Source organism: Macaca nemestrina, chromosome 13 (genome assembly GCF_043159975.1).
Source record: "Macaca nemestrina isolate mMacNem1 chromosome 13, mMacNem.hap1, whole genome shotgun sequence".
NCBI classification, from domain to species: Eukaryota; Metazoa; Chordata; class Mammalia; order Primates; family Cercopithecidae; genus Macaca; species Macaca nemestrina.
The window spans coordinates 118,184,335-118,210,088 of NC_092137.1; the positions used below are offsets into that span (position 1 = coordinate 118,184,335).

Genomic DNA, 25,754 nt, shown 5'->3' on the forward strand with positions numbered 1-25,754 from the left:
TTCCTTTTGTTGCTGAAAAACATACCATTGTCCTGATATACCACGGTATGTTTATACATTCATCAATAGAGGAATGTTTTGATTGTTTCCAGTTTTGAGTGATAATGAATAAAGATGCTATAAACATTTGTGTGCAGGTTTTGTGTGAACATAAGTTTTCAAGTAGTTGGGGAAATACCTAGGAGCATGACTGCTGGATCATATGGTAAGACTATTGAGTGTTATGTATTTATATTTACTGTGATTACTGTTTTAGATTTCCCTCTAAAATCTTATGTTGGACTTTCTAAGACCTGCTTTTCTGTTTCTTTTTATCCTTCCATCTGGTCTTCTTTTGAATTAACTGAGATTTTTTTTCCCCCATTACTTTAAAAGTTACACACTCAAATTTTTTTTTTACTGTTACCTTGAATAAAATATTTTTAACATGCATAAGTTTGCCAACTTCTTGAATACTTTATAAAGGTCTAAGAATGCTTGAACTCCAATGTATCCTCCTTCAGCTTGTGTACTCTTTTGTCCTGTTTTTTAGTTGTATTTTGTTCTTTATGTCCCAAACAAGACATTCTTTGCGTTACTACGTGAAGTCAATGTTCATTCAGATTTCCACTCCCCTTTTTTAGGCCAACATGCTTTCTTGAACCTTAGAACTTTCATCAGTTCATCATCCTTCTGCACAAAGCAAATTCCCTTTTTTTGGAAAGGAGCTTCATTCTTATCACCCAGGCTGGAATGCAGTGGCGCAATCTCAGCTCACTGCAACCTCCACCTCCTGGGTCCAAGTGATTCTCCTGCCTCAGTCTGGGATTACAGGTTACAGATTACCTGGGACTACAGGTGCCCGCCACCACACCCGGCTAATTTTTGTACTTTTAGTAGAGATGAGGTTTCACCATGTTGGCCAGGCTGGTCTTGAACTCCTGACCTCAGGTGATCTGCCCATCTTGGCCTCCCAGAGTGCTGAGATTACAGGTGTGAGCCACAGCTCCTGGCTGCAAATTCCTTAACTTTCCTTTAGTGAATGTCCACTGGTGACAAACACATCTATTCTATGTCGGAAATGTCTATTTCATCCAGTTCATTCTAGTTCATTCCTACAGTACAGCTTCACTGGCTGTAAACAACTTTGGATTAACAGGTGCTTTTTCCCTTAAGCCATTGATGACACTATTCCACTGTCTTCTGGCTTTCCTTGCTGCTGTTGGGAGGTCAGTAAGCCTCATTGATACTATCTCATAGGTCGTCTGACTTTTGGCGCTGTCTTTACAAATTTCCCTGATATCCTGCAACTTCAGTATATATGGAGGTATGGATTTATTTTATTTAACTCACTTGGGATTTGTGTAAGTTTCCAAATATGCGAATCGGTGTCTTGCATCAATTCTGGAAAATGTCTTTATCTTTTCAAATACTTTCTACTTCCAGTTCTCTCCTAAATTTCTTTGAGACATGCCAGACCACCTCAGTCTTCTGCATCTTTTTCTTAAGCAAATTAACACAAGACCACTTTTTTTTTTGAGATGGCATCTCATTCCGTGCCCAGGTTGGAGTGCGATGGCACGATTATCTCAGCTCAGTGCAACCTCTGCCTCCCAGGTTCAAGCAATTCTCCTGCCTCAGCCTCCAGAGTAGCTGGGACTACAGGTGTGTACCACCACACCTGGCTAATTTTTGTATTTTTAGTAGACGGGCTTTCACCATGTTGGCCAGGCTGGTCTTGAACTCCTGACCTCAAGTGATCCGCCTGCCTCAGCCTCTCAAAGTGCTGGGATTACAGGTGTGAGCCACTGCACCCAGCCAGGATCACGTATTTTAATGTAACATTTGTATTTCCACCCATTTGTCCCTGTGCTTCGGGGGAATTGGTTCTGCTTTCTAGTTCATTAATTCGCTCTTCTGTTATTTTTTTAAGGAATTCATTTTTATATAAGGTACTGTTTTTTTTTTTACACATTTAGATAACATATAAAAAACATTCATCGTATATTTTATGTCTGAAAATTCCACTCTCCTGTCTTTGCAGGTCTGGCTGTGCTGTTTTCTGCTGGCTTTCATTCCGGATGCCTTATCTGTGGCATCCTGTGATTTTGTGGGTTTGTGATATTTTTACTAGAAGCTCATGTTCCTTGGAGCTTTATCGGTGGAGAGAGTTTGAGACTAAATCAAAGGTGTGTTCTAGCATAGATATGCAGTTGCTTTGGCCGTGAGCTCAGAGGTACTACCAGCCTAGCACACCATTTTTTTTTTTTTTTTTTTTTGAGACGGAGTCTCAGCTCACTTCAAGCTCCAAGCTCCGCCTCCCAGGTTCACGCCATTCTCCTGCCTCAGTCTCCGGAGCAGCTGGGACCACAGGTGCCCGCCACCACGCCCAGCTAATTTTTGTATTTTTAGTAGAGACAGGGTTTCACCGTGTTAGCCGGGATGGTCTCAATCTCCTGACCTCGTGATCCGCCTGCCTCGGCCTCCCAAAGTCCTGGGATTACAGGTGTGAGCCACCATACCCAGCCTTTTTTTTTTTTTGGTGGGGTTGGGGGCAAGCTGGAGTACAATGGTGTGATTTCTGCTCACTGCAACCTCTGCCTCCCAGGTTCAAGCGGTTCTCCTGCCTCAGCCTCCCAAGTAGCTGGGATTACAGGCGCCCACCACCACACCTAATTTTGTATTTTTAGTAGAGACGGGGTTTCACCATGTTGGCCAGACTAGTCTTGAACTCCTGACCTCAGGTGATCCTCCCTTCTCGGCTTCCCAAAGTGTTGGGATTACAGGCGTAAGCCACCACGCCCAGCCTAGGGCCTCTTTCAGAACCTGGTTTGAGAGGTTTTTAGACCTGATGTAGCATGAGAATTCGAACTACAAACCTGCATGAGAGAAGGCTTGTAGTTAGCATCTCAGGGACAACTATGTTCTCTTCCAACTAGTGCCAGTTTTCCCTCACTGAATGCAATCTTTTGGGATTCCCGCTGTTTGCAGGGAGACCTCCTATTCAGACCCCCCAACGTAGACACTCCCCAGGCTAACCCCCTGTCACCTGGGCCCCACAAGTCCGTCCTAACAGAAGCACAGCATCACTAAGATTTGGCTTGTGTCCCTAGGGGGAAAAGTGGAACACCCTCTTACCTTTCTGGAGTCCTGCTTTCACTTTGTTTTTGGCCTCTCAGAGTGTTTTCCTTTCTTACCAACTCAGTGAGACAGTTACGAACATAAAATTTAAAAATAAGTTTTATCCAACAGCTTGAGTCATCAGGTGCGTTGTTCAGTGTTCAAGTATTGGAAACCGAAGTCCAAAAGCCGGGCTCGTGAAGTTACTGAAAGGCAATGGTGACAGCTAGTGGCAGGGAATACAGGTACTCTTGTGCTATGTCAGGGTACTAGCATTGGGCAGTAGAAAGCTAGAATGAAGGTTTTGGTTGAGAGGTTTTCTTTGACAGGCGGTTTTGTCAGGAAATGCATCAGCTGCTACTAACAGAGACCAAGATGGAAGTTATGTCTTTCCTAATGACACAAGTCCAGAGAGGACAGTCAAGGGTGGGATACAGGGGCTCTACAACATCTTCGGGAATATTGTCCTTACTGCTTTGCCTCTCTATATAAATGCCTCATGGCCCACGTAGGCTGCAGTTGCACCCACACTTCCATCAGAAAGTAGAAGGACGGGGGTGAAGCCCACAAAGGGCACATGACAGTCGTCTGTCCCTTGTAGCAGCTTGCCCAGAGCTGAACTCCCAGCCAGCCACCCACAGCTCAAGAGACGCCGGGGTTTACTCTTTCAGCTGGTCCCATTGCCACTGGAGTGGGGGGTAGAATCCTGGATACTGGTGGGCAACCAGCAGCCTCTGCCACAGGACCTTAACACTGTTACTACCTGAAGGCCCCACGTCCAGGGAGAAGCAGAAGTCAAGATGGATGATTACTGGAGCAAAGAATGGGGTAGAGAATGTGGTCAAAAGCAGAGAGGGAGGGAGGGGACTTGGAAACAGCCACATCTTCACTTGACACTGAGACCCACCTGTCTCCAAGGTTGTATCTGTGAGTAACAGTTGGTTTCTGTAAGCAGGACAAAAGTACTTTTTTTTTTTTGAGACAAAGTTTCACTCTTGTTGCCCAGGCTGGAGTGCAGTGGTGCAATCTTGGCTCACTGCAATCTCCGCCTCCCAGATTCAAGCAATTCTCCTGCCTCAGCCTCCCAAGTAGCTGGGACTATAGTGAGCCACCATGCCCGGCTAATTTTTGTATTTAGTAGAGATGGGGTTTCACCATGTTGGTCAGGCTGGCCTGGAACTCCTGACCTCAGGTGATCCACCAGCCTCAGCCTCCCAAAGTGCTGGGATTACAGGCATGAGCCACCAAACCCGGCCCCTTTCATGGGAGCATGTTTCTCAGGCAGGCGCTGCAGTCACAACACTTGTTGCCTGCCATACGTAAAAAGTAGTTGGTCAAGATTTGGGATTACATGAGAAGGTTGAGTTTAAAGCTGGAGGTAATAAATGCAAAAAAAAAAAAAAAAAAACTTTTGGCCCTCCATCATGACAGAGGGACACCCTTCTAAATTGCCCTTCCATCTCTCTCATAGATGCCTTTCATAGCCAGCACAGCTATTTTTTTTTTTTTTGAGATGGAGTCTCACTCTGTCACCTAGGCTGGAGTGTTCAGTGGCGTGCTTGGCTCACTGTAACCTCCACCACCCAGGTTCAAGTGATGCTCCTGCCTCAGCCTCCCAAGTAGCTGGGATTACAGTCATTGTGCCACCATGCCCTGCTAATTTTTTGTATTTTTAGTAGAGATGGGGTTTCACCATGTTGGCCAGGCTGGTCTCAAACTCCTATCCTCAGGTGATCTGCCCATCTTGGCCCCACAAATTGCTGGGATTACAGGCATGGGCCACCTTGCCCAGTCCAGCGCAACTTTCTGAAGTCCTTCTGAACCACCAGGAAGCGGCTGTGCTGTCGGTCTCTGCAGAAGCAATGACTGTCCCTTCAGGGTGTGAGAAGGTGAAGTTAGGTGTGCAATGAAGGAGGTGTATGTCATCTATCCACATCCCTTCTCTCCTCCACAAAAGAAGGAAGTATTTGATTATATAATCTTATCAATTTCACTATTCCCAATCATTTATTATCCCAATTTTCTGGAATCATTTCCCACCAATCACTCAAGAAAGGGCTACCTAGGCAGGGCGCAGTGGCTCACAACTGTAATCCCAGCACTTTGGAAGGCTGAGGTGGGTCGATCACTTGAGCCCAGGAGTTCAAGACCAGGCAGCCAACATGGTCAAACTCCGTCTCAACATAAAATACAAAAAAAAAAAAAAAAATCGGCCTGGTATGATGGTACTCACCTGTAGTCCCAGCTACTCAGGAGGATGAGGTGGGAGAATCGCTTGAGCCCGGGAAGTTGAGGCTGCAGTGAGATGAGATCAAGCCACTGCATTCCAGCCTGGGCAACTAGAGACCCTGTCTCAAAAAAAAAAAAAAAAAAGTGGGGACGAGTGGGGGACTACCTAGCATCTGCTTAACCTTTCCCCACAACCCTTTCCTCCAAGCACAGAAGACAGCTTCCAGGTGTCCTTGTGTCCCCCCCAGTCACTGCTGTGTTCCTGCTGTGGAACTGGGGGGACTCAGTGCTTCAGCACCAAGTCTTTCACCTCTGTCACATCACTAATGTGCCAAAGGAATTAGAAAGATAATAGTATTACAGGGGAAGTCTCAAGAATTAATCAGGGCTCATCTGCCGATGCCACAGGCACCGGAGCTTTTGCTGCGCTCAAACTAAATGTCTTCATCTGCTGTGCAGGCTAAATTATGAGGCACAGCTTTCACACTTTGAAGTGGCAGAGCTAATAATTTAGAATTAGATCCTGTGTGGGCTTCAGTGGACTCAAGCTGTTATCTGTCACTGTGGACACTGCCCCATGTTCAAGCACCACCTTTTTTTCCTTGTAAATATGCACATTAAGGCTGTCAGGCAAACGCAGCATTCAACTTTCCACCTTTGTTCTTCCCTCAAGATCTCATGTCAGCTACCAAGACCAAAATCTAAGAAGGTGGCTCTCCTACAAACCCCACGGAACCAGCATCCAAGTAAGAGGACTGACCAAATTGGCTCCAACCCTGCCATTAAAATTCCATGAAGCACTTTCAAAGTACACCACCAGGGAATATGTTATTGGCAGTGCTGGCTCTTGCGTATGTGGGCCGGGTGCAGTGACTCATACCTGTAATCCACATTTTGGGAGGCGGAGATGGGAGGATTACTTGAGCCCATGAGTTCAAGACCAGCCTGGGCAACACAGGGAGAATCCATCTCTCTAAGAAGAAAAAAAGGAGGGGGGCAGGAATCCAAATATCTAAGACAGACACTTCTGACAGATAAAATGGGTCCAAGTTGCTTGTCATTCTTTGAATTAGAGCAAAAACAAATTTTAAAACATAATCGAAAAGAACTCCATGATGATTCTTATTTAAGATTCAAACCAGCACTACATCATTCAACACAAATATCAGAAAATATTTCCTCTAAATTGTTCAGTATCAATGTTTGTTAAGTGAGAAATACTAACAGGATCTGGTTCACAAAACATCTTGGTATATTGTTTTTCTCATGTCATATGGGTAATGTGCCAACAGCCTAACCATATTTGAGGGGGGCACATCTCACACACACGTGATCATGCTAATGAACCACAAAATGAGTTTATTGATTGAGATAGTTTATTTATGTGTATGCTTATATATTTCCAAAAATTAATTCAATGTCCTCTTACAGTAATTCAAAATTAGTTAACAGGGCAGGCACAGTGGTTCACACCTGTAATCCCAACACTTTGGGAAGACGAGTTTGGGGTTAGGAGTTTGAGACCAGCTCGGCCAACATGATGAAACTCTACTAAAAGTACAAAATCAGCCGGGCATGGTGGTGCACGTCTGTAATCCCATCTCCTCAGGAGGCTGAGGCAGGAAAATTGCTTGAACCAGGAGGCAGAGGCTGCAGTGAGCTGAGATTGTGCCACTGCACTCCAGCCTCAGCAACACAGCAAAGCTCTATCTCAAAAAAAAAATAGTTAACAGTCTGAGATTAACTATTTTAGCAAGGAAACACATTTAACCAAATATGGCAGTAAACTGGAACCTTTCCGTTATTGCTTCGATACGGGAATGTTTCACAAAAATTGTCTGTTTCTTCAATAAATACTAAGATTCTTTTGTCCTAGAGAGCATTCCTGTATTTTGAGTTAATAATCTCATTGCTCTCTTTATAAAATAAAAATAAACAATGTATCTATAAGGCTTAGTTTGCAATTTTCCACTGCATAATTTATTCACATTTAAAACTATTTTTATAGTTATATGTCAAAAAATAGTGACTAGGTTTTATGGCTTAAAATATAAACGAGGAAAACAGACATCTGCCATACAAATGGCTGGTTTTAATTTTTTTTAGAGGAAATACTCTAATTAAAAAAAAAGAGCTCCAAAATATTTAACAGAATTTCCAGCAATGATTATTTCTAAAATGTAAAGATTTGAAACGTAATTTATACAAAACTAAAAAACAGAAGGATTCATTCTTGCTTTTTCCTTTTTTAAAAAATCCAGACAATTTGTCACAAGAAAGTTCGGCATGTTGATAGCAGCTGTAGCCTCAGTCACCCTCGGAACTGCTGCCCCTCCTCATGAAGACAGAGCGCCGCACCGAGGACAGCAACACGTCTTCAATCGGCTTCTTGGGGTTTTCCTCCAGGTCCGTCATAATTGCTCCAGATTCAGACAGTTTCCATTCCAATTCTACGTGGTAAAGAAAAAGCAAATCACCTAAGGCACTGTGCTGCAAAGGTCTCCTCACCCTAAGGCCATCAAGCTAGTTTTTTCTAAGTAGAAAATATAATTATCAAAATTTGGCCCAGCACAATGTATCACACCTGTAATCCCAACACTTTGGGGGGCTAAGGCAGGAGGATCACTTAAGGCTAGGAGTTGAAGATCACCCTGGGCAATATAGGGAGACTCATCTCAAAAAATGTTTAAATTACCTGGGTACGCCAAGTGCTGTGGCTCACGCTTGTAATCCCAGCACTTGGGGAAGCCAACGCGGGTGGATTGCTTAAGCCCGGGAGTTCCAGACGGGCAACATGATGAAAAATCAGCCAGGCATGATGGCATGTGCCTGTGGTCCCAGCTACTTAGGAGGCTGGGGTGTAAGGATCACCTGAGCCTGGGAGGCAGAGGTTGCAGACAGCTAAGATCACACCACTGCACTCCAGCCTGGGCGACAGTGAGACTGTCTCAACAATAAAAATAAAAGTAAATAAAAATTCGCTGGGTACAGTGGTGGTGTGTGCCTATAATCCCAGCTCTTTGGGAGGCTGAAGTGGCAGGATCGCATGAGCCCAGGAGTTCAAGGCTGCAGTGAACCATGATCATGTCACTGCACTCCAGCCTACAAGACAGAGCAAGACCTTGTCTCAAAAATACAAAGAATAAACCTATCCTCTGATGACTACAATTTCCCAGTTTGGACAATTTCCCAGGAAGGAAATCAGCATGAAAAATTTGAAGGAAATAATTTCCACAGACCTGCTGGCAATCTAACCATTAAATCCAATTTTAATAAACTCTTCAGCCTCATGTCCAGTATCTCAATCTATTGGGGTCAAAGAATAAATGTATGGTGATACCCTAGAACTTACACATTTGTTCCAACTAATAAAAAAAAGTAAAGCACCAGATAATAAACAATCAGTAACTGAAGACTCAGCTCTAATACTTCACTCTTAAAATCAGTGAAATTCCTGTGGTCTGAGACCAAGTGAAGCAAAATCAAGTGATGTATTTGCCTACTTCAGAGAAGAGCCCAGGCAGAACCAAAGGACTACCCAAGAGATTCTACAACAAATGGCTTTGCTTAAAGAACATCAAGGCAGAGAGTTCTGCTAATTGGACACACGATTAAAATCTGAAAACCAGGCCGGGTGTGGTGGCTCACGCCTGTAATCCCAGCACTTTGGGAGGCCAAGGCCGGTGGATCATGAAGTCAGGAGATCGAGATCATCCTGGCTAAGACGGTCAAACCCCATCTCTACTAAAAATACAAAAAATTAGCCAGCCATGGTAGCGGGTGCCTTGAGATCGTGCCACTGCACTCCAGCCTGGGCGACAAAGCGAAGACTGTCTCAAAAAAAAAAAAAAAAAAAAAAAATCTGAAAACCAATTTTACTGAAGTCTTATCTTAATCTACTTTTCTGGAGACAGGCTCTCCCTCCTCACCCAGGCTAGAGTGCTATGGTGCAATCACAGCTCACTGTAACCTTGAACTCCTGGGTTCAAATGATCCTCCCGCCCACCTCCCTAGTAGCTGAGATTACAGGTGTGCACCACCACACCTGGCTAATTTCTTTTCTGTAGAGATGGGATCTCGCTATGTTGCCCAGGCTGGTCTCAAACTCCTGGCCTCATGTGATCCTCCAGCCTTAGCCTCCCAACGTGCTAGGATTACAGGCTTCAGCCAACGTGCTCAGTCGAATTTTACTTGTCTTATTAACTTAAAGTGATCCATGAAACAGAATAGAATGGTGATTACTGGGGGCACGAGTGGAAATGGGAGATGTTGGCCAAGGATACAAACTTTCAGTAATAAGACGGGTAAGTTCTGAAGACCTAATGTAGAACATGGTAACTCCAGTGAATAATAATGTATTGTATACCTGAAATTTGCGAGGAAAGTAGATCTTAAGGATTCTTACCACAGTAAGGGTAGCTATGTGAAATGATGAGTGGTTAATTAATTGGATTGTGGTAATCATTTCACATTGTACCTATATTAAATCTCCATGTTGTTTATCTTAAATATATACAATTGTTTTGGTCAATCATACCTCGGTCATGCTGGGTTAAAAAAAAAAAAGTGCTCCACAAAGATGAGTAACACCAGTTTTTGTAGCTCTAGGTACTTTGGTTGAATGTTATGCAAATTCAACCTGTTTCTTTTAAAAAAAAAAAAAAAAAAAAAAGACTTTGAATTCCTGACTTAAGAATTTATATTCGGCCGGACATGGTGGCTCAAGCCTATAATCCCAGAACTTCGGGAGGCGGCTGGATCACTTCTCACTTGAGGTCAGGAGTTCACAACCAGCCTGGGGAACATGGTGAAACCCCATCTCTACTAAAAATACAAAACTTAGCCAGCCATGGTGGCGCATGCCTGTAGTCCCAGCTACTTGGGAGGCTGAGACACGAGAATCGCTTGAACCCGGGAGGCAGAGGCTGGAGTGAGCCAAGATTACGCCACTGCACTCCAGCCTGGTTGACAGAGCAAGACCCTGTCTCAAAAATTTAAAAAAAAAAATCAATAAATAAAAAATATATATCTATCTTTATATATCCACACATACGTACATAAGGGTATTTAATGTTACTATTCACTTACAGAAAGCAATCATATGTAAGTTCACTAGACTTCAAGACATTTTTTTTTTAGAAATAAAGACAATTGCACACTTCTTTCTCCCCTCATGTTACACTCAAAAAAGGTCAAAATAAGATGCAAACATGTAGTTTGAAATGCTGTACACCTCTGAACACTGGATATGTAACTGATGTATCTCCTATATGTGTGTTTATGTGTGTTTGTATGTTTGTATATCTATACTTTCCCCAGCTGAATATCTTTTTTTTTTTTTGGAGACAGTTTCGCTCGTTACCCAGGCTGGAGTGCAATGGCACGATCTCGGCTAACTGCAACCTCTGCCTCCCAGGTTCAAGTGATTCTCCTGCCTCAGCCTTCCAAGTAGCTGGGATTATAGGTGCCTGCCACCACGCGGAGCTAATTTTCTGTATTTTCAGTAGAGACGGAGTTTCACTATGTTGGCCAGGCTGGTTTCAAACTCCTGACCTCAGGCAATCCACCCACCTCGGCCTCCCAAAGTGCTGGGATTACAGGCATGAGCCACCGCACCCGGCTGCCAGATGAGTATCTTAGTGGTACAGTATATAAAGTCATGTTTAAAAATGTTTTTCTAGTCAAGCATAGTTGGAAATATTATTTCAATAATTATATAAAGAGTTTCACTTGGCAAGAATGCCTCTGGGCTGAGGTTCTGTGCGGATATGTATTTTGATACCTCCATGTTTAACAGGTAAAAAGGAATTAAAAAACACAGTCGGGCACAGTGGCTCATGCCTGTAATCCCAGCACTTTGGGAGGCTGTGGTGGGCAGATCACAAGGTCAGGAGTTCAAGACCAGCCTGGCCAACATGGTGAAAACCTGTCTCTGCTAAAAATACAAAAATTAGCCAGGCGTGGTGATGGGCACCTGTAATCCCAGCTACTTGGGAGGTTGAGGCAGAACTGCTTGAAACCAAAAGGTGGAGGAGGTTCCAGTGAACTAAGCAAGATCACACCACTGCACTCCAGCCTGAGTGAAAGAGCAAAACTCCATCTCAAAAAAAAAAACCAAAAAACCCCACATCCTTCCGAGCTAACAGGCAGAATTAAATAAAATTTTAGTTAAATTTAAAAGCTGGCCGGGCGCAGTGGCTCACGCCTGTAATCCCAGCACTTTGGTAGGCCGAGGTGGGCGGATCACACGAGGTCAGGAGTTCAAGACTAGCCTGACCACATGGAGAAACCCCATCTCTACTAAAAATACAAAAAAATTAGCCGGGCATGTTGGCACATGCCTGTAATCCCAGCTACTAGGGAGGCTGAGGCAGGTGAATTGCTTGAACCTGGGGGGCTGAGATTGCAGTGAGTCGAGATCACATGATTACACTCCAGCCTGGGCAATAAGAGTGAAATTCCATTTCAAAAAATAAAAGCTACTAACTGGGCGCAGTGGCTCACGTCTGTAATCCCAGCACTTTGGGAGGCTGAAGCGGGTAGATGACTTGAGGCCAGGAGTTCGCGACCAGCCTGGCCAACATGGTAAAACCCCGTCTCCACTAAAAATAAAAAAATTAGCTGGGCGTGGTGGTAGGTGCCAGTAATCCCAGCTACTTGGAGGGCAGAGGCAGGAGAATCACATGAACCTGGGAGGCAGAGGTTGCAGTAAGGCGAGATCATACCATTGCACTCCAGCCTGGGTGACAGAGCAAGACTCAGTCTCAAAAAATAAATAAATAAATAAATAAATAAATAAGTAAATAAATTTAAAAGCTACTAAGATACTCAACTGAGAATATTTCTATAGAAAAATACAAATATATACATTAACATCTCCCTGTGTTCATGTGAATTAAAGCAAAAGTGAATGCTGTGATCTCAAGCTACAAAAACATCCAACTGTAGAGACAAAATATATTCCACACCAAAATAAAAAATGTTTATATTTAAGTCTATCATATCTTCCTTTAACTATGAATCCGTAGAGCCCAGTTCCTGTTTACGCAACTAAGATGAGATTAAATGTGCTTCTGTCCTCGTAACAGTCACTCATACACAGGCAGAAGTGAACTTGACCCACCATCGTAACAGGAGTCCAGGAAACAGATACTCTCTCCAACAGAAATGCGCCTCCCATCTCTCACAGCCCCGCCTGTCTCCCAGTGCCCTTACCATCTCTTGTCAGGTTCATGCCGCCAAACACCAGAGGACCAATAAACTGAGCCTTGATATCTCCTTCCAGGTAAACAAATATCGTGGGCAGATTCCTATCCGGATAATTGGGTATGCAGGTTGTTGAAAGGGCTTTGATAAATTTGACATCAGGAAACTTCCTGGCAAGTCCACTGAGGTGCTGATTTATCAGGGCACACAGGGGAATTCTGTAAAACACACATAGAAAACAGAAGCAATTATGATCCCACATTTATACAGAACAAAGCTCAATGACCCTTCTACCCTATGTAAAACCTTGTAACAGTTTCACAAGTAATTCTGCTGCTAGCCAAGATGAATTAACTTTGTTTTTTTGTTTTGTTTTGTTTTTTGACATAGGGTCTTGTTTGTCACCCAGGCTAAATGGAGTGAAGTGGTGTGATCTCGGCTCACAAGCAATCCTCCCACCTCAGCCGCCTAAGCAGCTGGGGGTACAGGCACACGCCACCATGCCCAGCTAAGTTTTCGGGTTTTTTTGTAAAGACAGGGTTTCGCCACGTTGCCCAGGCTGCTCTTAGACTCTTGAGCACAAGATCCAGCTGCAATGGCCTCCCAAAGTGCTGGGATTACAGGTGTAAGCCAACATGCCCAGCTGAATCAACGTTTTTTAAAAACTTCCTAATATGCTGAGGGATACTGAAGAACACAAATCCAAAGTCCAATTTATTTGACAAAACAAGTCAGAAAAACAGCTTCAATGTAAAAGATAATTGCTATACCTTTCTTATAAGGTGGAATGAGAAAACGCTGAAGGTTTAGAATGTATGTAATGTCAGAAAATGTTTCCTGCTTTTAAAGAAGTTCCTGGCCAGGTGCAGTGGCTCACGTCTGTAATCCCAGCACTTTGGGAGGCCAAGGTGAGTGGATCACGAGGTCAGGACTTCAAGACCAGTCTGGCCAAGATGGTGAAACCCCGTCTCTAATGAAAATACAAAAATTAGCTGGTGGCAGGTGCCTGTAATCCCAGCTACTTGGGAGGTGGAGGCAGGGGAATCACTTGAACCCAGGAGATGGAGGTTGCAGTGAGCCGAGATCATGCCACTGTACTTCAGCCTGGTCGACAGAGTGAGACTCCGTCTCAAAAAAAAAAAATCCCTAAATAAGCACTGGACTCTACAGTTTAAGACAAGACTGGAGAGCTGAGAAACATCAGAAGCCCTCAGTATCACACAGTTCAGGCAATTACTACTGTAAAAGCCAGCCTTGCCATCTATGAGATAAATTCATTACATAGAATGTTGAAATGTCAGAGTTTCTGTAAAGGAATAAATAACTTAGGAATTCCTTTTCGAAAACAGAAAAGCAGTCTCCATTGCTATACTTTAACAAAGGCATTCGTATTAGTCACAAATATTAATTTGAAAGTCTTAAGATAAAAAATTAAGTAATAAGGTTTGGGCAAACCAGCAATAAAAACACAAAAAACTCAGTATCAGAAAAAAAAAAAAAATTCTTTTTTTTTTTTGAGACAGAGTCTTGCTCTGTCGCCCAGGCTGGAGTGCAGTGGTATGATCTCGGCTCACTGCAAGCTCTGCCTCCCGGGTTCACACCATTCTCCTGCCTCAGCCTCCTGAGTAGCTGGGACTACAGGCGCCCACCAGCATGCCCGGCTAATTTTTTTTGTTTTTGTATTTTTAGTAGAGATGTGGTTTCATCGTGTTAGCCAGGATGGTCTCGATCTCCTGACCTCGTGATCCACCTGCCTCGGCCTCCCAAAGTGCTGGGATTACAGGTGTGAGCCACCACGCCTGGCCCAGAAAAAATTTTTTTAAACTCTCTGATATAGGTAAGGCCTGAGATCCTGAAGACATAAATTCAAATTAACATTTGATAGATGGAGTAGAAGATCAGCTCACCCTTGTTTGTAAAGGTGCAAGACGACCCACAAGCCCTCGCCAGCTTTGGTAACTTCTTGAACATAATCCTTCCCTGAGATCTCTAAAACTTCTCCAAATTTATTCTTCAGTTTAGTTGCTTTCCACTCAGCCAGTCTCTGCCGTCTGCACAAAACAAGGAGAGAAACATCTTACATCCGCACACAAACACGTGCACACACACATCTTCTAGAAGGCAATGCTTGTAAAAGCCCATGTTTATTTATCCGTCTCATAGCAAAAATCTAAGATCAGTTTGCTAAAATTCACAATATCATTATTTAACTATAGTCGCTCCCAAATGTTTCAGCTGAAAATTAATTTTTTGAAGGACACACATTTCTTTTTATTTTTTGAGACAGAGTCTGGCTCTGTCGCCCAGGCTGGAGAGCAGTGGCACAGTCTCAGCTCACTGCAACCTCCACTTCCCGGGCTCCTGAGTAGCTGGATCTATAGGCATTCGCCACCACACTCAGCTAATTTTTGTATTTGTAGAGACGGGGTTTCACAGGCTGGTCTCAAACTTCTGAGCTCAAGCAATCCGCCTGCCTCAGCCTCCCAAAGTGTTGGGACTACAGGTATGAGTCACCATGCTCAGCCCACACATTTTATTGCCACGCCAAAACAAAAAACAACAACAAAAAAAACCAGCCCTTCTGGGTGGCACTTACCTGTACATTTCAATAGCACGTTCATCCTCCTCATTAAACTCATCTTCATGATCCTCCAGCTCTTCCAAAGTCATATCTTCATATGTTTTCACTGAATTTAGTTACAACGGCAAAAAGCAAAAATTTAAAAAGATGAACAAACATTTTTCTTTTTTCCCCTCTCTTTTCTCCTAAAGATATGCACACACCACCAGATCCTTAGCCCACCTAAGCAAAAATTACTTAAGGCACCACACTACATTAGAAGCTGAGAGGCCGGGCCTGGTGGCTCACACCTGTAATCCCAATTTCTTGACTGACAGCATCTTCCCCAAGCCCTCAGATCCTCCTGCCCTCTCTTCTCCTACCCCACCCCACCCTGCCCCATGCTTTTTTTTTTTTTTTTTTTTTTTTTTGCGACAGTTTCACTCTTGTCATCCAGGCTGGAGTGCAATGGTGCGATCTCGACTCACTGAGAACCTCCGCCTTCCAGATTCAAGCAATTCTCCTGCCTCAGCCTCCTGAGGAGCTGGGATTACGGGCGTGTGCCACCATGCCCAGCTAATTTTTGTATCATTAATAGAGACAGGGTTTCACCATGTTGGCCAAGCTGGTCTTGAACTCCTGACCTCAAGTGATCTGCCCACCTCAAAGTGCTGGGATTATAGGAGTGAGCCACCGCCACACTTTGGAACCCTTGGCTGATTAAAATTCCCCAGGCTCAAACCTTTGACTACTTTCCTTCTTTATCCACACCCACTCCCTTGGTGATTGCATCTAATCTCATGGCGTTCAATGCTATCAATATGCTGACAAAGTATAGGCCTCCAGCCCAGACTTCTCTAATGTGGAGAAAAACATACTCAAGGGCCCTCTTAATGTGGTTATTTGTCTAACAGGGATCTCAAAGTGAATGCATCCCTTGGCTGGGTGCAGTGGCCTATAATCCCAGCTCTTTGGGAGGCCGAGGTGGGTGGATCACTTGAGGTCAGGAGTTTTAGACCAGCCTGGCCAACATGGTGAAACCTCACCTCTACTAAAAATACAAAAAAATTAGCCAGGCGTGGTGGCACATGTCTGTAATCCCAGCTACTCGGGAGGCTGCTACAGGAGAATTGCTTGAACCTGGGAGGTGGAGGTTGTAGTGAGCCAAGACTGCGCCACAGCACTCCAGCCTGGGTAAGAGAGCGAGACTCCATCTCAAAAAAAAAAAAAAAAAAAAAAGAGAAAATGTCCCTCCTCCGTTTAAACTTCCAAAAGCTTCCTGCCTCATTAGGTGTAAAGGCCAAGGTCCTTACTAGAAGCTACTGGGTCTGCTGAGGCTGCTCTGAACTCACTCTCCCACAGCACTTCCAGCCTCGTCAGGGATTCCCAGCCATGCCAGGGCCCACGTTTCACTCGCTCACATCGCCCCCTTCAGGAATACCCAGATGTCTTCTTCACCTCCTTCAGGTCAACAACTCCCTCAGGTCTATTCAAATGCGTTCTTCAGCTCCTTCAGGTCTTTACCCACATGCCAGCTTCACCTCCTTCAGGTCCACGCAAATGTCATCTCGGTGAGGCCCTCTCTGACCCTGCTTCTCCTCCAACCCTTTCGAGTCCCTTTTACTGCCTTATTTTCTTTATTGTTTACTGTCTGTCTCCCCTACTAGCATGTTGGTTCTCTGAGGGCAGAGAATTGTGTCTGGCTTATGCATAGCTACATCCCCAAACCCAGAAAAGCACCTGACAATGATAATCATGCAGTAACCACTCGCCGGATACTTTCTAATAAATCCTTCTCTAAATTAGCTCTAATGTGTCAGAGGACAAAAGTACTAGTCCCTGTGACCAATGCTTCTCAAACTATGACAAGCCTCAGAATCCTTTAAGGCACTTGTTTAAAATGCAGATTCCTGGGCCTCATTCCAGAGACTGCTTCAGTAAACACTAGGTGGGTGGGGTTACCAGCACTCCAAGGGACTCCAATTCAGACAGTATGACTGCCTGAGAAAACCCCCCTCAGACTCCCACACATTGCAAACATGCCTCCCCAAATGAAGCTATTTTTAGTTAATATCCTCAATGAAACCAGAGAATAAAGTATATGCTCAGGAAAAAACACAAATACTAAAATCTTGAACAAATTTCCATGACGTTATCAAAGGGAATCACAGACCAGAAAGCAGAAAGAAGTATTTTCTTCAGTTCTCATCTGACATGGACAAGGACTTGTGGGACACATATGAAGTCCCGTTAAGTCTGTGGCTCAGGAAGGTGAAGGCGAGAGATGCCCTGTGTCTCGTCTGAGGTCCCACACACACAGTGTCCATGCTGGCACTCCAACCTGTCTCCTGGCAGGGCAGTCAGAGGCTTAGGGAGCCATCTCCCAACCCAGACAGATGCAGAGGAAAGCCAGTGAACTTACCCACTGACTGCTGGAGGATGTGCTGCTCCTCATCTGACTCCTCTTCCAGTTCTTTCAGCCTTTCCTTCGGGGGTAAGATACCCTTTTTGCGTAAGATGTCATTCCACTCAGTGTCTGCGTTGGGGTCCTAGAAGAGCGGGACCAAGGTTACCATGAGTGCTAAGTCTAGCATGTAGGAGGCCACACTGGGCACGGGGCCAAATGGAAAAAGTGACAGGAAGGGAAGAATTCACACCACAGTCTGTGAACTATTTCTGAGAAAGTGTCAAAAGATCCACAGCCCCTGTTTCGTTCTTCCTGTCTACCCCTCCCTGAATGGAGGAGCTATTCTTGGGGTAAAAATTAGGATGGGATGTGCAGATCAGCATTAATACTGATACCAAGGCTCTGACGTGGAATGTGTTCAATATTTTTAATAATCACTGAGAGTGCCGGGCGCGGTGGCTCACGCCTGTAATCCCAGCACTTCGGAAGGCTGAGGTCAGGAGATCGAGACCACCCTGGCTAATAGTGTGTAACCCCCGTCTCTACTAAAAATACAAAAAATTAGCCGGGCGTGGTGGCGGGCACCTGTAGTCCCAGCTACTTGGGAGGCTGAGGCAGGAAAATGGTACGAACCCGGGAGGCGGAGCTTGCAGTGAGCCGAGATCGTGCCACTGCACTCCAGCCTGGGCAACAGAGCGAGACAGTCTCAAATAATAATAATAATAATAATGACTGAGAGTGACTCATTCAACAGATAAAATTTAAGTATCTACCACATGTAAATTACTGTACGCAATGGGGAAGAGTGGTGAATGCAAGAGTCACCTGTGTTACAGTCAAGAGGAAGACACAGGCAACAAAAGAGTGCATATGCAAACTATACATAGATAAAACTGTGGCAAGTGCAATGACAAACAAGCTGTTTTAGAGAATTACCCAGGCCGGAGCGGTGGCTGAAGCCTGTAATCCCAGTACTTTGGGAGGCCGAGACGGGCGGATCACAAGGTCAGGAGATCGAGACCATCCTGGCTAACACGGTGAAACCCCGTCTCTACTAAAAAATACAAAAAAAACTAGCCGGGCAAGGTGGCGGCGCCTGTAGTCCCAGCTACTGGGGAGGCTGAGGCAGGAGAATGGCGTGGACCCGGGAGGCGGAGCTTGCAGTGAGCTGAGATCCGGCCACTGCACTCCAGCCCGGGGACAGAGGGAGACTCTGTCTCAAAAAAAAAAAAAAAAAAAAAAGAATTACCCAGGACCCACATTCCACAGAGTAGACAGAGATGTTCCCTATAGAGGAGGTAACATTCCACCTGAGGGTGGGAAGCAACTTGTGACAGGAGTCTGGGGACTTAAAAATAATCTTGCAGGCCGGGCGTGGTCGCTCACGCCTGTAATCCCAGCACTTTGGGAGGCCAAGGTGGGCGGATCACGAGGTCAGGAGATGAGATCACCCTGGCTAACAGGATCATCTCTACTAAAAATACAAAAAACTAGCCAGGCGAGGTGGCGGGCGCCCGTAGTCCCAGCTACTCGGGAGGCTGAGGCAGGAGAATGGCATGAACCCGGGAGGCGGAGTTTGCAGTGAGCCGAGATCACGCCACCGCACTCCAGCCTGGGAGACAGAGCTAGACTCCGTCTCAAAATAATAATCATCATCATCATCATCCTCATCATCATCTTCCAGGCTGGGATCAGTGGCTCACGCCTGTAATCCCAGCTCTTCGGGAGGCCAAGGCAGGTAGAACATCTGAGGTCAGGAATTAAAGACCAGACTGGCCAATATAGTGAAACCCCATCTCCACCAAAAACACAAAAATTAGCCAGGTACGCGCCCGTAATCAAGAAAATCTTCCAGGCACAGCGGCCTGCGGCATGCGTAGGGCCCAAAAGCAAAGAGACTGTGACATTTTGAGGATCTCAGGCTGCAGATGAGGCTTGGCTGACAACTCTCTAACGGCCAAACCTGAGAGGAAAAGCTGAGACTTCTCAGAGTAGCTCATAAAATGCGGGGCACTCTTCTAAGCCCTTTTTCCTGTACCTTGTCACCGAATCTTCACAAGCCTAGGAGAGGCACGACATTTAGAGGCACTGCCGTGCTAGAACGGCTGGCCAAATCAGCCAGGATCAAAATCACCTTTGTGATCAATGTCACAAAGACTGATCTAAAAGTGGCTCTTGGATCCAGAACCCAGCTGCCCAAGCACCGGTTTGCATGGTGCAGCAAGAACACTGCTAATGGAGCTCAGGCTTGCTTTGGAATATGAAATCAGGAGCACTGTGAAAAGGGCACTGGGATAACTGGCCTCCAACCCTGACAATTCTGAGATATATCAAAATAAAAAATGAGGCCCGGCGCGGTGGCTCACGCCTGTAATCCCAGCACTTTGGGAGGCCGAGGCGGGCGGATCTCGTCAGGAAATCGAGACAATCCTGGCTAACACGGTGAAACCCCGTCTCTACTGAAAATACAAAAAATTAACCGGGTGTGGTGGCGGGCGCCTGTAGTCCCAGCTACTCGGGAGGCTGAGGCAGGAGAATGGCGTGAACCCCAGGAGACGGAGCTTGTAGTGAGCTGAGATCGCGCAACTGCACTCCAGCCTGGGCCACAGAGTGAGACTCCATCTCAAAAAAAAAAAAAAAAAAAAAAAAAGAGCAGAATCCTTTATACTGGGTGGTCAGGGAAGGCCTCAAGGAACCTGAAGGACAGGGGATGCAAAGGAGGCCAGGGCAGCCCTCAAGCTCCCACTTCACCATTTAGAGTGTCTAGGCCAGTAGAGGTGGCTCATCCTGTAATCCCAGCTCTTTGGAAGGATGAGGCTGGGCAATACAGGGAGACCCCATCTGTACAAAAAATTAGCCCAGAGTGGTGGGTGCACGCCTGTGGACCCAGCTACTTCGGAGGCTGACAAGGAAGGATGGCTTAGCCCCGGGAGGTCGAGGTTGCAGTGAGCTGTAACAGTGCCACTGCATTCCAATCTGGGCAACACAGCAAGATCCGGTCTCAAAAAAAAAAAAAAAAGGAAAGAAAGTAAGTGGCTCCTGGCAGATACGCCCTCCCCTCCAGACCCTAATGCCTCCCTCCCCAGCAAAACCCGCACCATCTCCTCTCCATCTGCCACTGAGCAGAGATTAGAATTTCTGACCACAGCGGGATCCTTGGACAGTGAAAAAATTTAGTTGGCATAGATTTTTGCCCACAATGGTGCCCATTTCCATGGTGTTTTCATTCATTCTCTTTAGGCTTTAACCAAATTCCGCTAGTAAATTGCAGCTACAGAAAAATAATTTTACCTATTTTAATTAAAAAAAAAAAAAAAACGAAACAGAGGGACCCTCGCGAGGAGTGGGGTCTGGAACCCGAGCGGTCAGATAGGGAGCGCGTCCCAACTGGACCCCAGAGCCCGGGGGAAGAGGGTGTAACTAAGCCCTGAGCAAGGGCTGCGCCGCTGCTTTACGTGGGGGAACCCTGGGCCGGACCCGCCGCTTCCTCTGCCCAGGTGTGCCTTAGAGGAGTTCAGCAGAGGAGGTAACTTTTGTCAGGCGGGATCTGGCAAGACCTTCACAAGCCCGGGTTGGGAGAGACCTGGAGGAGATGAGGTTTGGGGTACCTGGCACAGAGAAGCCGGGAAGCCCAGGCCGTGGGTCCTGGTGGGACCACGCCTGCCCTCCCGCACTGCGCCTGCGCGGGGCCTGGACGCGCCGGGCCTCCCTCGTGCCTGCAGCGCCGGAGTTTCCCACAGGGCGGGCGTCCACAGCCGGCCGGATCCCAATGAGACAAACGAACGGGCCGCAGCCCCCAGACCCGAGCCCCGTCCCAGCTCACCTGCATCTTGTTTCCAGTTGCTCAAGCCAGCTGTGCCGCGGCGCACCCACCACAGCTCCCTTTTGTGCACGCGCACAGCGCCGTCACGCCTCTTCGCCCAGCCCTGCCTCCGCCCCGCCCGGGGACGAGCTGAGGGGAGTAAGGGCGGAAGCAACGGCTTTGAGTCTGCGCCCGCTCTTGAAGGAGCCGGCACTGAAGCTATTCGCATGCGCGAGGTAGGGTCTGCCCACTGTCCCGCCTGGAGTGCACTTGACCTGGTGCTAATTCTGGTCGCTGCCTTATTAGGGCTGGTCTTCAGCCGAGGAGGGGTGGGGCTGGGTGGAGGAGGAGCCCTGGGCCGTGTGCCTTTTCCAGCTGCCTGCCCAAACCTGTAAAGGCGTCTTCCTCTGACTAGCCTAGCAAGTCAGAAATAGAAAATTGCCTCTAGGCCGGGCGCGGTGGCACACGCCTGTAATCCCACGCCGAGGCGGGCGGATCACTTGAGGTCAGGAGTTCGAGATCAGCCTGGCCAACATGGTGACGCCCCGTTTCTACGAAAAATACCAAAATATTAGTCGGCCGTGGTGGCGGTTGCCTGTAATCCCAGCTACTCGGGCGGCTGAGGCAGGAGAATTGCTTGAACGCGGGAGGCGAAGGTTGCCGTGAGCTGAGATGGCTCCACTGCACTCCAGCCTGGGTGACAGAGCGAGACTCCATCTCAAATTAATTAATTAATTAATTAAAATGATGCAGGGTCTTCTGGAATTCGCCCACGAGCACTTCAGTATTGGGAAAGGAAACTCATTAATAAGACATTGAGAGCCTACTGTGTACCGGGCACCATTCTAGGCTCCGCAGATGCAGCAGTGAGCAAAACACTAAAAGGTGAAAGTCATCTGCCGTGCCTGAGTATCAGGAGACCCATGTATGCAGGCACACAGGCACTGAGCAAAAAGCAGCAATCTGGCTTGTAAAATGCAGGTATTGGGCTCCAGAGCTTCTGCCCAGGCACACTCCGAGTTTCAGAGAGCGATGTTCCTACCTGGTATGGAAGGAAGCATCTTGCACACGTGGGCTAACTTGCTGCCTCCTGGCAACTAAGCGGACACAGATAGTAGAGACCCAGACACCTGTGAGATAGGCGCAGGGCTTCCAACTGTGGCTATGCATTAGAGTCACCTGGAAGCCCTCAAAAACTACGACTGTCTTGGGCCTCCATCCCCAGACAAATTAAATCGTTGGAAATGAGGCCTGGCACAGATATTTTCTTAAAGATCCTCAGGTGATGCTAAAGTGCACAATCGTTGATATAGAGTGAATCAAATGATTGCTTGAGAGCAAGTTTGTATTTAATTTATAAGGATCCTTAAGATTTTTCTAACTCATTTCAACTGAATTACAGGCCCTTTTAGGGATTTGTTTATTAATGTATCTGGCAGCACAATGTTTGTTGATGAATTTTCCTTGGGTCTCACCACCAAAATCAGGACTCAGACTAACTTTGAGTTTGATCCTGTGCTTCTTGCTCAGTCCTGCACAGCTACAGAGCGAGTGGTGTTTTGTCCTTTCCTCATCCCCAGCCTTTGCTCTTCCCTGAGGCCTGTTTTCCAGGACTCAACTATTCCACAGTTGCTTTTCCCCACATGATCCGGTCGGAGGCATTCCAACCGAAGCGACTCCATCTTGAATAGGGGATGGGGAAAATGAGGGTGAGACCTACTGGGCTGTATTCCCAGAAGGTTACACATGCTTAGTCACAGAATATTTACACTTAAGAGAAAAAATTAATAATGTTTACCAAACAGACCTAACACTTAACAGACCCGGGAAATGTCCTCGTGTCCTGAAAGATTTCTTTCTTTCTTTTGAGATGGAGTTTCACTCTTATTGCCCAAGTTGGAGTGCAATGGTGCCATCTCAGCTCATTGCAATTTCCACTTCCTGGGTTCAAGTGATTCTCCTGCCTCAGCCTCCTGAATAGCTGGGATTACAGGTGTGCACCACCACGCCTGGCTAATTTTTTTTTTTTTTTTTTTTTTGTATTTGTAGTAGAGACGGGGTTTCCCTATGTTAGCCAGGCTGGTCTCGAACTCCTGACCTCAGGTGATCCACCTGCCTTGGCATCCCAAAGTGCTGGGATTAAAGGCATGAGCCACCACACCTGGCTTTGTTTTGTTTTTTTTTTTTGAGAGAGTCTCACTTTGTTGCCCACCCTGGAGTGCAAAATGGTGAGATCTCAGCTCACTGCAGCCTCCACCTCCTGGGTTCAAGTGATTCTCCTGCCTCAGCTTCCCAAGTACCTGGGATTACAGGTGTGCACCACCATGCTGGGTTAATTTTTGTATTTTTAGTAGAGACAGGGTTTCGCCATTTTGGTCAGGCTGGTCTCCAACTCCTGAGCTCCGCCTCCCAAAGTGCTGGGATTACAGGCATGAGCCAGAATGCTGGGATTACAGGCGTAAACCAGAGTGATGGGATTACAGGTGTGAGCTACCACACCCGGCCAAGAACAAAAGTATTCTTAAAAGTTTTGTTTTAACAATAATATAGATTACTGGGAAAGGCAGTAGTTACTAAACCTGGCTCAATAGTCCTATAGACAGTTTTTGGATAAACATAGTCATTGACCCTTCTGCTGTTTTTTTGTTTTTTTTTTTTTTTTTTTTTTTTTTTTTTGAGACGGAGTCTCACTCTGTCGCCCGGGCCGGAGTACAGTGGCCAGATCTCAGCTCACTGCAAGCTCCGCCTTCCGGGTTTACGTCATTCTCCTGCCTCAGCCTCCCGAGTAGCTGGGACTATAGGCGCCCGCCACCTCGCCCGGCTAGTTTTTTTTTTTTTTGTATTTTTTTAGTAGAGACGGGGTTTCACTGTGTTAGCCAGGATGGTCTCGATCTCCTGGCCTCGTGATCCGCCCGTCTCGGCCTCCCAAAGTGCTGGGATTACAGGCTTGAGCCACCGCGCCCGGCCATCCCTTCTGCTGTTAAAGCTTGAAACTTGTATCTGTTTTATCTGAGTTTCTTCCTCAGGAAAGGACCTTCAGGCCTCTCAGAAAAATTATCAAAGAACTGAAATTCAACAGATCACCAGCACCAGATGCCTCCTTGCCCCTCCCTCCTCTGGTTTTCTTACACAGTGTTGCATTTCTTCCCTGCTATAGAAACCCCTAGTTTTAGTCAGGGAAATGGGTTCGAGACTGACCTCCTGTCTCGTCTCGTTGTCTCCTGGACTGCAGTGCCCAATTAAAGGCTTCTTCCTTGGCAATACATGTCATCTCAGTGACTGGCTTTTGTTGTGGCCAGCAGCAGGACCTAGACCTAACTCCTGGTGTTTTGGTAACAGTCACACAAAGTCCTTTGTCACAAGCCTCGGTAGTACAGCACGTGTGCCCATGATTTTCGCTGTTATATCTACACAAGCATTTACCTAAGGTGGATGCATTCCTCCTCTTGCTTTCCGGAATGCCCTTGTCTGTCTATGGAGTACCCGTTCTTTCATTCCTTTACTTTCTTAATAAGCTTGCTTTCACTTTACTCTGTGAACTTGTCCCAAATTCTTTCTTGCCAGAGATCCAAGAGCCTTCTCCTGGGGTCTAGGTTGGGACCCTCTTTCTGCTAACGTTAAATCCCTCTCCAGGGATTAACAAACCAAACGCCCACACCCTACTGCCCTATCAGCAGTTTGAAAGGTGTCCCTCTTACTTTTTTTTTTTTTTTTTTTTTTTTTAAGGCGTCTTGCTCTGTTACCCAGGCTGGAGTGCAGTGGGGCGATCTCGGCTCACTGCAAGCTCCGCCTCCCGGGTTCACGCCATTCTCCTGCCTCAGCCTCCCGAGTAGCTGGGACTACAGGCGCCCCCACCACGCCCGGCTAGTTTTTTGTATTTTTAGTAGAGACGGGGTTTCACCGTGTTAGCCTGGATGGTCTCAATCTCCTGACCTCGTGATCCGCCCGCCTCAGCCTCCCAAAGTGCTGGGATTACAGGCGTGAGCCACCGCGCCCGGCCCCATCCCTCTTACTTTTGTCAAAATTATTCTTTTGTTATTCTTTCCACCTGTGCTCCAAATCCTCTCACCTTCCTCAGGGACTTCTTCCATCTTTCCATCCTTCTTGGCTGTGGAGAAAATAATTACAGCTTATGAGAACAGATTAGAGACATACGAATTAGAAAAAATAAACTATTTCTATTTGTGGATGATATAGCATACCTGGAAAACTCAGGGGAACCGAGTCTTAAATTCATACTAACAATATGAGAATTCAGTAAAGGAGCAGGATATAAAATTAACATAAAAATAGTCTTCATCCGTGTTTACAATAACAAACTACAAGATATAATGGATTCCAATTACAATAACAACAGAAAAGAAAAAGCTCTTGGAAATAAAGAAGTAGGCAAAACCTGCATGAATTAAATTGAAAAACTTTTCTGAAGATACAAAAGTAGACCAGAACAA

The 25,754-nt window shown here is 46.1% G+C and overlaps 1 protein-coding gene and 1 pseudogene across 1 annotated transcript; both read right to left on the reverse strand.

Annotated features, from left to right (window-relative positions):
* Window positions 1-6,595: 6,595 nt before the first annotated feature.
* Window positions 6,596-6,686, reverse strand: LOC112428116 (small nucleolar RNA U13; annotated as a pseudogene).
* A 708-nt stretch (window positions 6,687-7,394) lies between these two features.
* Window positions 7,395-21,458, reverse strand: LOC105490317 (phosducin like 3). The gene is made up of 6 exons (XM_071077257.1): window positions 21,325-21,458; window positions 17,517-17,643; window positions 15,131-15,221; window positions 14,442-14,585; window positions 12,544-12,752; window positions 7,395-7,778 (listed from the first exon to the last, which is right to left on the reverse strand). Exons 1-6 carry the CDS (start codon window positions 21,328-21,330, stop codon window positions 7,636-7,638), a joined length of 720 nt encoding a protein of 239 aa, XP_070933358.1. The 5' UTR covers window positions 21,331-21,458; the 3' UTR covers window positions 7,395-7,635.
* Window positions 21,459-25,754: the final 4,296 nt, after the last annotated feature.

Coding starts and splice junctions, on each gene's coding strand:
- LOC105490317 (XM_071077257.1), bottom strand. Junction 15,222..17,516: donor CATCCTCCAGCAGTCAGTGG/GTAAGTTCACTG, acceptor AACTAAATTCAG/TGAAAACATATGAAGATATG. Junction 12,753..14,441: donor TTGCACCTTTACAAACAAGG/GTGAGCTGATCT, acceptor TGTGTTTTACAG/AATTCCCCTGTGTGCCCTGA.